This window comes from Salmo trutta, chromosome 4 (assembly GCF_901001165.1).
Source record: "Salmo trutta chromosome 4, fSalTru1.1, whole genome shotgun sequence".
Classification (NCBI taxonomy): Eukaryota; Metazoa; Chordata; class Actinopteri; order Salmoniformes; family Salmonidae; genus Salmo; species Salmo trutta.
Genome location: NC_042960.1, coordinates 16,808,240 through 16,820,359, shown reverse-complemented (window position 1 = coordinate 16,820,359; position 12,120 = coordinate 16,808,240). Strand labels below are relative to the sequence as shown.

The 12,120-nt window shown below is 39.5% G+C and overlaps 2 protein-coding genes across 2 annotated transcripts; both read left to right on the top strand.

Moving 5' to 3' along the window:
• Positions 1-1,316: 1,316 nt before the first annotated feature.
• On the top strand, positions 1,317-3,067 carry LOC115191605 (E3 ISG15--protein ligase HERC5-like). The gene is made up of 6 exons (XM_029749391.1): positions 1,317-1,323; positions 1,411-1,502; positions 2,090-2,220; positions 2,383-2,507; positions 2,684-2,760; positions 2,870-3,067. Exons 1-6 carry the CDS (start codon positions 1,317-1,319, stop codon positions 2,999-3,001), a joined length of 564 nt encoding a protein of 187 aa, XP_029605251.1. The 3' UTR covers positions 3,002-3,067.
• Positions 3,056-8,556, top strand: LOC115191922 (probable E3 ubiquitin-protein ligase HERC3). The gene is made up of 14 exons (XM_029749955.1): positions 3,056-3,164; positions 3,282-3,387; positions 3,541-3,733; positions 4,088-4,233; positions 4,506-4,628; positions 4,899-4,991; positions 5,356-5,523; positions 5,605-5,745; positions 6,065-6,231; positions 6,508-6,571; positions 7,069-7,139; positions 7,402-7,585; positions 7,896-7,998; positions 8,113-8,556. Exons 1-14 carry the CDS (start codon positions 3,118-3,120, stop codon positions 8,322-8,324), a joined length of 1,818 nt encoding a protein of 605 aa, XP_029605815.1. The 5' UTR covers positions 3,056-3,117; the 3' UTR covers positions 8,325-8,556.
• Positions 8,557-12,120: the final 3,564 nt, after the last annotated feature.

Sequence of the window (12,120 nt, the reverse complement as noted above, 5' to 3'; positions counted from 1 at the left end):
TCAGTTTGGATTTCAGTTTATCGCTAACCTTATCACAGGGACTTTGAAGCACTAACTTACATCATCTGCATGCTGATTCCATCTTTGACGACGCCACATAAATGGAATAGGTACTAGCTAGCTTAATAGTTAATATTTGCGCGCTAGCTCTGCATATTCAGCTAGTGTGTGTGCGCGATTGACTGGATTAACCTCACGTCAGTTACGTGCATTGAGTGCCATTCAGACAGTAGATACAACCTCTCTGTTACCTAGCAAGCTAAGGAACTGGCAGTGGATCAAACCATTGTGAGGCAAAGGGTGGGGGGTTGCAATCTTTTGAAACTTAAAAACGCGCTATTAAGTGTCTATAATCAGCACAATTGCTTTCATTGCATATTATTAATATTATTTAAATTACATAGTTATGTTTCAGTGATATATTGGGGAGGACAAATCATATTTTTCCCAGAATGGGGGGGTCGTGTCCCCCCCGTCCCCCCCAGGATTTCCGCCCCTGGTCATGGTTGGTTGCAGTCATATAAACCCATCATTGAGTCGGACACATCGGCAGGTGTCTCTCCTTCAAGTGTTAGAATCTGTATGGACTTGTTTAAGAATATAACACAACAATGATTTCATGGGGAGAGGATAGTCGTAATGGCTTTGGTTTAGTGAAGCCGAATGGTTTAGATACGACCAAAACGGATATTAGTTGCGTTAATTTGATACACCTTAAATCTAAAATTCAGGGTCTGTCCGCAGGTAACAGTGTGGTCGCGTTTATCAGAAATAATGGGAGACTAGTGTCTGTCGCACAGATTCAAGAGGACCAAGATGGGAGAAGATTCACAGGGAAACTGAGTAGGTCTAATCTCCTTTCCAATCAATTTTTATAATATATTTTCTTGAGTTGCCCAATCATATGTTTTATGTGCTTTAGAGAGTGTGAAACGTAAGGAGACGATTCGGGCTCTGAGTTGTGGAGATTCTCATGTTGTTTTACTGTCTGAAGAGGGCCGGGTTCTCTGCTAGGGGACACAACAGGTACAGTATACATTACACAATAGCATATGTGTTGACTTTTGTTAAATATATTGAAATAATCAAGGTCCATACCGAAGACCCTGAACAGTACATTATTTGAAACAGGTGTGTTAGTGTTGGGTTTAAACAAAAGTCTTCACACTCAGTAGCTCTCTCAGGCTGTAGCTGGAGACTCCTGATTTATCTATTAACAACCACATTCTTTGGTGGTTTTAGGTGAAACAAATAAAGAAAAGTACAGAAATGTGCTTTTTCTGTCTAAAAACTATTTTAACCAGGATGAGAGCACAATGTGTCGTGTGTTTGAGGGTTATGTGATGTAAATAAATAATTATAAAAAATAATATATAATAATAACAATAAAACAAACCCAATTTTCTGTAGACAGACATGCCCCAGCTCCTGTTGATTGCCTGAATCTGAATAAGACTGTTTTGATTTCATGTGGGGGAGAACATACTGCCGTTCTGACAAAGGTTGTATATCTGTCTGACATAATTACACTTTTCCCTATCATTTGAACTAAATGTTGTTTGGACCATACAATATGTCTGCATTTTATGTGCGTTTATTTATATTGGTGTCTCAATGTTCGCTGCAGCCAGCGACTGGAACGAGCTGCAACAAACACTCAAACTGGACAGTTTAATCTCTTCATTCAAAGACTCAATTATGGACACTCTTACTGACAGTTGTGGCTGCTTTGCATGATGTATTGTTGTCTCTACCTTCTTGCCCTTTGTGCTGTTGTCTGTGCCCAATAATGTTTGTACCATGTTTTGTGCTGCTACCATGTTGTGCTGCTGCCATGTTGTGTTGCTACCATGTTGCTGTCATGTTGTGTTGCTACCATGCTGTGTTGTCATGTGTTGCTGCCATATTGTGTTGTTGTCTTAGGTCTCTCTTTATGTAGTGTTGTCTCTCTTGTCATGATGTGTTTTCTCCTATATTTCTAAGAAATTAAATGTTTTAGTTTTTAGTTCCCTGGAATTTTGTATTGAAACATCCTCATTAACTAGAGGAAAACACTGTATGATAACTGTCTGGGTTGATTTTGTTCTAGGGAGGTGTGGTGTTCACATTTGGCTCAGGCCGCTATGGACAGCTTGGACACAACTGTCTCCGAGATGAACTACGACCTCGAGTGGTGGGGCAACTCTGGGGGTCAAAGGTGACCCAGATAGCCTGTGGAAGGTAGGCTACACTTATTACACATGATCTGGAATTTACAAAATGTTGTGACACAACAAAAATTGTGATGTAGAACCTGTTTGGTTATTTTCATCTTAGCATAAGACCTTTTTAGAATTCATTGTTGATTTGAGAAATGTTTTCTCTGTCCGTTTGCCACTTTAGACACCACACATTAGCATTTGTGGGGCCCTCCAATAAGATCTACTCATTTGGGTGCGGAGAGCAAGGGCAGCTGGGAAATGCAGTAAAGATTGATCAGTCTGTGCCCCTTCCAGTACAACTGCCAGGTAAAACATTCATTTATGGTATAACATTAGCCAGAGTACACGCATTTTCAGAACAGATCAAACTTGAATAAAAGTCAACTCAACAAATGCTTATTTCAATACTCAACTAAAATAACATGAAGTAAAACATGAAATCGCATTAACTTGATCATCAACTATTTTTGTCAACATTTCAGACCAGATTGATGACCAGAAAATTGAACACATTTTTGCTGGAGGAAACCATTCCTTTGCATTGTGCACTCTTGGTCAGGTATGGACACAATTCGGGTTTGAAACAATGAGTTAGCAAAACAGGACATAGTTTGTCCTTTGTACTTAACATTGCTGTGATACGTTGCATCACATTGTCATCTTCCCAGGAGTCTGAAGAAAGGTCTAACAATCTCAGGTCAAGTGTGGGCAAAGTGACACAACAAGCTATAGATGAAGAAATCATTTACAAATGGATCTCAGAATGTGATTCAAAATCATGGAAAAAAGGACAGAAGTAAGTATGATATAAGTAACTATCATTTACCGTTGTTGTTATTTCCTTATTTTGTTTATGTACGGTCAAATACTGAACTAAAAGATTACTCAAACTTGTATTTGCAGGGAAATCACAAAAATGTTTTCTTCTGCATCATGTTTAAATGGGAGTTTTCTTGATAAAAGGTAACAGTATATAATATTGGTTCAAATGATTGACTTATGTTTGAAATATAACATTATCAAAGTATACTGATTTAAATATGGCATATATATTGACATTTTTTTTCTTGCTTTTATTAGTTGTGACAAACATTACCAAACCTCACCAAAACAGTCTGGCCTGGATTTTTCACTCGTCCAAGGCGCATTCCGGAAGCTGGCGAAAAAGGACAAAGTTTTGACTGAGGTATTCTGTCAACATATTTATATAATATACCGGTATACATGTAATCTAATTCCTAGTTGTCTTTATCTTGCCATATCTGTTCAATAGCACATCAAATTGCTGAAATACTTGTCATTATCATTTGAATGACATACACCACTTTCATTGTACTAGGTTGAAGCTGTTGTCCAGCACACACTGCTTCCCTCCCTGAATGAGGAGCCCATTGGAGTGGAGGGCTTGAGGGTCTACCTGGTTCTCCCTGAGCTCCTGAGGGTCCTTCACAAACAGCACAGAAGGACAGATCTCACTGAAGCCGTTGCTGCTGCTATCCTCAAACTGCACCCCGACAAGATGCAGGTCCTCGGTAATGTTGCTGTCCATTTAAAATGTTAAGTGTGTCACCCCAAATTCAACTAATCAACAATAACATTGTCGCAGAGCTGTTTATGCTTTAACCAATTAAAGCAACTCTTTACTTTGGTCATTCGTTGCCATGCCAAATATGTTGACATAGCATGGCAATGATAGTCAGAGGAGTTGGCTAAAGTGCAAACAAATCTGGATCTGGGTAAATCACAAAGTTCTTGATGATTTGAAATAGGTTTGTTTGTGCTGAGCTAAAACGCACGTGCACACCCTGAAGGATTAATTCTATGCCCTCAGTGAATGTTTTGAGAAGAAATTGCATAATTAATCTCTTCGTTAAGATATCCTGTAGTTGACTGGTGGTCCTCACTGAAGCTCTCTGTCACGACCAAGCACATTAGGATGTGGAAGAAGGCCCTATCGGTGATTCTGACAACTACCCATCTCCGCACCCCTGGCCTCAAACACCTGTTCCAGGTCCTCGACCATCTCCACAGAGTCAGTGTCCATGCATCTCTGCCCTTACAATCAATTTGATAAAGTTGTTGACCATTTTGAACAGGCAACATCCGGTCCCAACATGGTGCCAGGGTCATTTTAATGGAGCCTATGTATTTACTTTATTGCACAAATCAATGAAACCGTAACTGAGAGTTGATGAAAAAACATTTTGCTGATACACAATTATATTTTGCTAATACACTTCATTTATTTATAAAGTATTTTCTTGTCATATTAAAGCTCCTTGACTTTTGTATATTATTTAAAAGGCAAACCAAAAGGCTGGTGGGACCCACATTGTTCCCGACAGTTCTTTTTGTTTGGAGGATATTGAGTTCAATCCCATGTTTCTAGAGGAAGATGTGAAGCTTTGGCGTTCATTGTCAAAGCAGGTAAGAAAAGTAAAGTTATCTAGTCTCAGTCTTGAGGTGTTTGTTTGTTGTTTTGTTAAGATTTAGTGTCAAAGGCTGCATCTCAATAGAAGCTTCCTATGCTTCATCTACAATGATCTGAAAAAACAGACAATGGTGGTTTCCTACTAGAGAATCAGTCTGCCTCTTGAATTTTTGGTTTTATCAGTGCAGACGAATGAAATAAGATGGAGAGGAAGCTACTTTAGGCTTTTGAGATGCATTGTATGTTTTCTTTTACATCACTTTCAGGATCAGACACCTGCCATCTTTTGTCGTTACCCATTCTTGATGAATCTGCAGAGCAAGATAAAAGTTTTTAACATCAACGCTGCACTCACAAAGGTAATGAAACTTGCTTCTCAATATATAGTATTATAATATACAGCAGATACTATAAATCAGGGTGGCTAAACCCCCTACTAGAGACCAACTGACTGTGTATGCAGGCTTTTGCTCTTGCCCTGCTCTAACACATGGTCCTACTAATCAGCTGCTCACCAGGATCTTGATTAGCTGAATCAGGTGTGTTAGAACAGGGCTGGAGCAAAACGCCTGCATTCCAAGTAGCTCTGGAGTGTTGACCATCAATACTGAAGAAACCAACAATATTTCTTAACCTTGTTGATGGGGGAAACTGGTTGAAAGTAATACCTGTCTTGTACTAGAAAAGCACTAACTGAAGACTTAGTATTGTACTGTATTGAAGAATCCCCCTAACAATCGCCAAAGAACTGGCATGTGGCCTTTTGACATGTTCCTCGTGGCGGCGCCTGCTCCGTTCTTTGAGCTGAGGCTGAGGAGAGCGTCACTCATCGAAGACACTTTCCATCAACTGAGTGTAGCATATCACAGTACCTTCAAGAGGTCCCTTGTGGTAAGTCCATATTTTTAAATATGATGAGACAATGTTTTGAACAGAGAAGGGCTATGCCAAAATGTACTGCTTACCTCTCAGGTGTATTTCGATGAGGATGCAACACTGACAGCTGTCTACAAAAGGGACTTCTTCCTCCATTTGTTTGATAAGCTGTTGGTCCCTGAGTCTGGGATGTTCATGTACAACGACAACAAGACGCTGGCCTGGTTCCCTGCAATGGTGAGGCACGTTTAGGGAAGTTACACTTGGATTATGAGGTTTTCTGCTCCTCAACAGATTATTTTATATCGATAATCATTGTACTTTCAAATAGCTTCAAATGTGCTGGTAGTGAAACACTGTTAAAGATATGTTCCTAGAGAGGGTCTACTACTGTATTACTACTGTATTACTAGCCTACTGCTGTATTGTAGAAACCACAGTACCTTCCCTTTAATGTATATTAAGCTATCATTTTCCCCAGGTTAACAACAGCATGTCCTATACTTTCACTCATGGCGTATTTCTTGTCTCTTGTCCAACACATCCTCACTAACAGCCTAGAGTGGAGGAGAAGCGTTATTTCCTGTTTGGGGTTCTGTGTGGGATGGCCCTGTACAACAACAACATGGTGCACCTCCCTTTCCCCATGGCCTTCTTCAAGAAGCTGGTGAACATCAAGCCCTCTTTAGAGGACCTGAGAGAGTTTAGCCCCATTGAAGCAGGGTAAGTTCAGACCATAATATATTGTTATCCCTTAGTCAGTAATGTATTACAGTACAGGCAGTTGTATTTGTTATAAGGACACCAAGGACAGATTAAGAAATTGCATCTCAATGCATTTTATTGCATCTCAGGGGCAGGGCACTTGCTCTGTGTGGATAAGCAATTATTCATTATGTGGATAAATAGTTTTTCATTTATGAAAGCATCATGATTTATTGATTGCCGATTTATAATTGTCACATCTATTGTCACATTTTATTTTCAATGCTTTTGAAGGAGTTTGCAGTACATCTTGGATTACCCTGATGATGATGTTGAAAACATGGACATGACTTTCTCAGTATGTATTGCATTCAAACAGTTTGATCGATGAACAAATAAAATGTAACATAATATAGATGTAGGATATTAATTTGATCACTCTTTTGTTGCTGACAATTTTCCTGCACAGCAGGAAATACAAACTTGTAGTGTATTCAAGGTTTTATAAGGCTTCTAAAGTTAGTAATTTACACTTTAAAATGACAGACTTGATTTGCCCATACGAGAAATGTGTCAACCCCTACAAAAAATGTCCATTCATTATAATACACATAATAATTCACATTTCCTGTTGCTGCAGGATTCTTTTCCAGCTGTATCATTTTGGCTCAAATTAAGATCTTACATCTGTAGTTAATTGAAGTGAAGTGGTATGAATTACTGAACATAAGATCAATTATATTATTTCAGTGTGTATCTCTTTCCCAGATCACTCCCATCTATTTGTCCATACCCTCAGTCTGAAGTGTTATCATTGTTCATTTACCTCACTATTTTCATTACTCACTATTATAGGTGATGTGGGGTGACGTAGCGGTGGAACTTGATCCTAAAGAAACTGGAAAACTCGTCACAAGTGCTAACAAGTAAGATTATAGCAATATTTACTACTGACAAAATACAAGGTTTACAAAATGACACGTTTTTCCATTGCTACAGCTACCAGGATTGGGGTCAATTCCATTTCGGCAATATCATCTCAAATTGAAATATAATTGCATGAATGGAGAAATCATAATGGAAAGTAAATGATGCTTCTCATTCCTTGAATTGACATCAACTGGAATTGACAGAAACCTATACTATCTACAACTCAATGGATATCTGACTCTGTCATTCGTTTGACAGAAAGGAGTTTGTTGGCACCTATGTGAACTACATCTTCAACCAGTCAGTAGAGGTGGTGTTTGAAGAGTTCAGGAAAGGCTTCTTCAAGGTGTGTGACATGGACGTGGTGGAGTTCTTCCAGCCAGAGGAACTGAGGGGAGTGATGGTGGGGAACGAGAACTTCGACTGGGAAACGCTGAAACAGGTCAGAACCATGTTTTGTTACTACATAACTGAAGCTCAATCCCAAATCTACCCCGAGCCAATTGTCTACATCTGAGAGCATTAAGACAAGTAAAAACATATAATATATGCAGAAATGTCACCTAGCCTATCAGAGGGCAAGATGGAGCCTTAAAAACAAGTGTCCTGGGGTTGATTTGGGATTCATGGTGAACATGTTCTGCAACATAGCTAAAATGTTGTTTTGATACATTGATTAGACAATTGGTTTGAATGGTGTCAAGTGTCTATTGCTTCACCATATTAATTGACGGCATTTTCCTCCAAACTAGAACACTGTGTATGAAGGAGAGTACCATGCTGGGCATCCCAACATCGTCACATTCTGGGAGGTGTTTGAGGAACTGACAGAGGATCAAAAGAAAGCGTTTCTGTGTAAGTATGAAACATTTTCATTGTAACAGATGAACCAATAACGTAGGCTACTGAGAATAACGTTCTGTTCTGTCATTCACTGCCCTCTCCCTTTTACCACCTTTGCCCCTTCAGTGTTCCTGACTGGCTGTGATCGTGTGCCCATCCTGGGTATGAACCAGATCAGGATGAGGGTCCAAACCCTTCTCAACTCCTCCCAACAGCATTTCCCAGAGGCGCTGACCTGTCACTCTCTGTTGCAGCTGCCCATCTACCCCTCCAAAGAGACACTACAGAGCAGGCTTATAGAGGCTGTTGGCCACAACAGAGGCTTCTGGAATGAATAATGGGTGTATAGTGTTGCTGCTGTATATACTCCTCTCCTGTGTTCATCTTTTCATTGTTCCATAGTTGGATTTAAGATTTGGATTGTTTTAATGTAGGGTTGTATTTAAAATCCTAACTTGAGATCTGTGCGGTTCTATGACATCATATTGCATTCACCAAATTGTATTAAAACATGTATAAATATTGTGCCTGCACATTAAATAACACATTAACAAAAATGATAACAACCAAGATATAAGGAAATCCCAAAATATTTGAAATAATCAAATTATTAATAGAAGCATCAGGTTTTCAGTTGAACACAAGAACTTTTAATTTACAAGATCCACCAAATGGTTCATTACAGAAATCAATGAAAACATAATATCCCTGCAGTTAGGTGGCACACAATAAGACACAGATCATTTAGCACACATCCTTCTCAATCATCCTTCCCCAATTCACAATATAGGGCAGGATTTAACTCAAGGCGCTCTATAGCGCAGCGCACTATAAGATACTTTTAAAGGTAATTTACACTTTAGCAGACATGCCAGCATTTACCATGAATGCGATCTCAGTGAACATCGGGGACAAGGCCTTTAAAAGGCGTATTTTCGGTTGTGTAGTGCCTTGACATAAAAAGAAAACCTCCAGGCTCATGATTTGAGCACCACTGACCTCAACTTAAATTTAGTGTACTACTCAAGTTCATAGCACTTCTAAATGAGTAATTTTCCTTTGTGAACTTGATTCCATTTCCAAAAACACATACATACTGTTCAAATGACGCATACTTAATTCCCTTTGAATAGAGACGCACGTGTAAACAAAGTCGTATCGGATTTTAAGACACTATTTAGAGGTCATGTTAAAGGTACAGTCACCCGTGATTAAATTACAAACATTACTCTCTGATTTTTAAAAGATCAGTGCAAAATAGATCACTTCCAGATCAGTGGAGGCTGCTGAGGGGAGGACAGCTCATAATAATGGGTGGAACGGAGTGTTTCATGTGTTTCATACCATTCCACTGATTCCGCTCCACCAATTAAGGTGCCACCGACCTCCTGTGTTCCAGATAAATACAGTAAGTGCATTTTTGATCAGCGATCATCATAAGAGATCTTCTTTATGAAACAGCGTCCTCTGGTGTTTGTGGTCAGACTTAACAATGGCGTTAAGGACCTGGGGTGTTTGTGAACTCCACGATACAGCGCCCGGGGTTGCATGGGTCCCCCCTCCAGCTCTAGGGTGGTCACACTGTTGGATACGGCCGTGCTCAGGATGCTAGCAGGCACGTACAAGGCGAACTGTGGGCCGCGAGCGGGCCAGTAGCGGCCCAGGTTGAAACCGTTGATCCACACCTGGCCCAAGTTATAAAAACAAAATAAAGGGAAAGCGTTAAAGAAAAAGGATAGAAATAACGTACGTGTTCCGGATTCAGTAGTGTCAGGGACCATGAACAAATATGCTGCACCAGGGTATATGAAACTTACGTGGTTCAGTAAACAGTGCTTATGTGATGAGTAACCTTGCCTGAGATCTGAAGAGGGGTGTCTAAGGTTAATGCCTAGGCTTTAGCTCAGAGGGCTAACACACCAGTCTTGTCAGGGCACAGAAGACACAGACATCAGTTATACTGACCAAAACTATAAACACAACATGCAACAATTTCAACGATTTTACTGAGATACTGTTAATATCATGAAATCAGTTCATTTAATTTAATTCATTCGGCCCTAATCTATGGATTTCACATGACTGGGAATAAAGATATACATCTGTTGGTCACAGATACCTTTAAAAAAGTGTGGGCGTGGATCAGAAAAACAGTCGGTATCTAGTGTGACCACCATTTGCCTCATGGGGTACTCTGTTCACAACTCGCCCACACAACGCTAAACATGTGATCTGCAGTTGTGAGGCAGGTTGGACATACTGCCAAATTCTCTAAAATGACTTTGGAGGTGGCTTATGGTAGAAATATGAACATTCAATTATCTGGCAACAGCTCTGGTGGACATTCCTGCAGTCAGCATGCCAATTGCACGCTCCCTCAAAATTTGAGACATCTGTGGCATTGTGTTGTGTGACAAAACTGCACATTTTAGTGTCCCCAGCACAAGGTGCATGCACCTATGTAATGATCATGCTGTTTATTCAGCTTCTTGATATGCCTCACCTGTCAGGTGGATGGATTATCTTGGCAAAGAAGAAATGCTCACTAACAGGGATGTAAACAAATTTGTGCACAACATTTGAGAGAAATAAGCTTTTTGTGCGTATGGAACATTTCTGGGATCTTTTATTTCAGCTCATGAAACATGGGACCAACACATTGCATGTTGCGTTTCAGTGGAGGCTGCTGAGGGGAGGACAGCTCATAATAATGGAATGGAACGGCATCCACTCCACTAATTCCGCTCCAGCCATTAACATGAGCCAATCCTCCCCAAATAAGGTGTCACCAACCTCCTGTGTTGCGTTTATATTTTTGTTCAGTCATAGATGAGCTGGTTAAGAAGCTAAGATTTTTCTACAGAAAAAGATCGTTCCTTTCTCTAAGCAGTAGGAAGCAGATTATTCAGTCAACCTTTTTATCTGTTCTTGATTATGGTGATATTATTTATCAGCTGCTACTACTCTTAAACCTTTGGATGCCATCTCCCATAATGCCCTTCGTTTGGTTACAGATGACAGTTTTGATACTCATCACTGCATCCTGTAACAAAAGGTTAATGTGTATATGTATATTAGTTTGGGTATAAAGTATATATTTAAGTTGTATATACAGTACACATTTGTAAAAGAGGCATAGGTCTCAATATGTCCTCCCTGTTAAAATAAAGGTACAAAAATAAAATAAAAATATATTAAAAGTTTGGGTTGGCATTGGGCCTAGTGCAGATTTACCAACCCTTGCAATGGTTTTGTTGTTTTACCATGGTACAATAAATCAAAATATAATGAACAAACATACAGAGTCAAACTCTGGAAGTTGGACAGATAAGCGTTGTGTAACAATGGCACTGCATAGAGCTACAATATGCATTACATATTTTACCAATCCGATTTGTTTTTTTTATCAGAGTAGATGGGAATGAAATAGAATCGACTGAGTTGTTCGACTGAGTCATGAATCACCACATCTCTATCTATGACATTTATGTCTGCCACTGACCGTGGCCCTTTTATCTCCTTCCCAGTTTATGCAATTTATAGACCACTAGAGGGTAACGCGACCAAAGAAATCTCCACCGACAGTATTACTGTCTTCATCCGATCTCTTTTGACATAAAATATCAACAGGTTCATCAACAGCATGTAAAAAAAAACTGTAATATGTCGATGTACACATTTCCTACTTTCACAATTTGCTTCGCAAAACAAGCTTTATTGGGTTATAGATTCATAGCAACAAGCATTCACAAAGACGTGGTTGCACAACTCTGTGTGACCAAACAAGCAAACTAATTATAACAAAGAATACGTTTTGAAATTGTAATACATTTTATCCATAAATTTGATCAATAGGATAATATTTATGGTCAGGGATTTGTTTAAAAATTCTGATGTAGCCTACGTCAGGGGTTTTCAAACCTCTCCTTGGGAACCCCCAGCCATTCCATGTATTTTACTAGGTATGGTAGTAGGTGCCAGGCGCACCAGTTTGAGTGTGTCAACAACCAAATCAAATCAAATGTATTTGTCACATACACATGGTTAGCAGATGTTAATGCAAGTGTAGCGAACTGCAACGCTGCTGGGTTTTTCACACTCAGCAGTTTCCCATGTATATCAAGAATGGTCCAC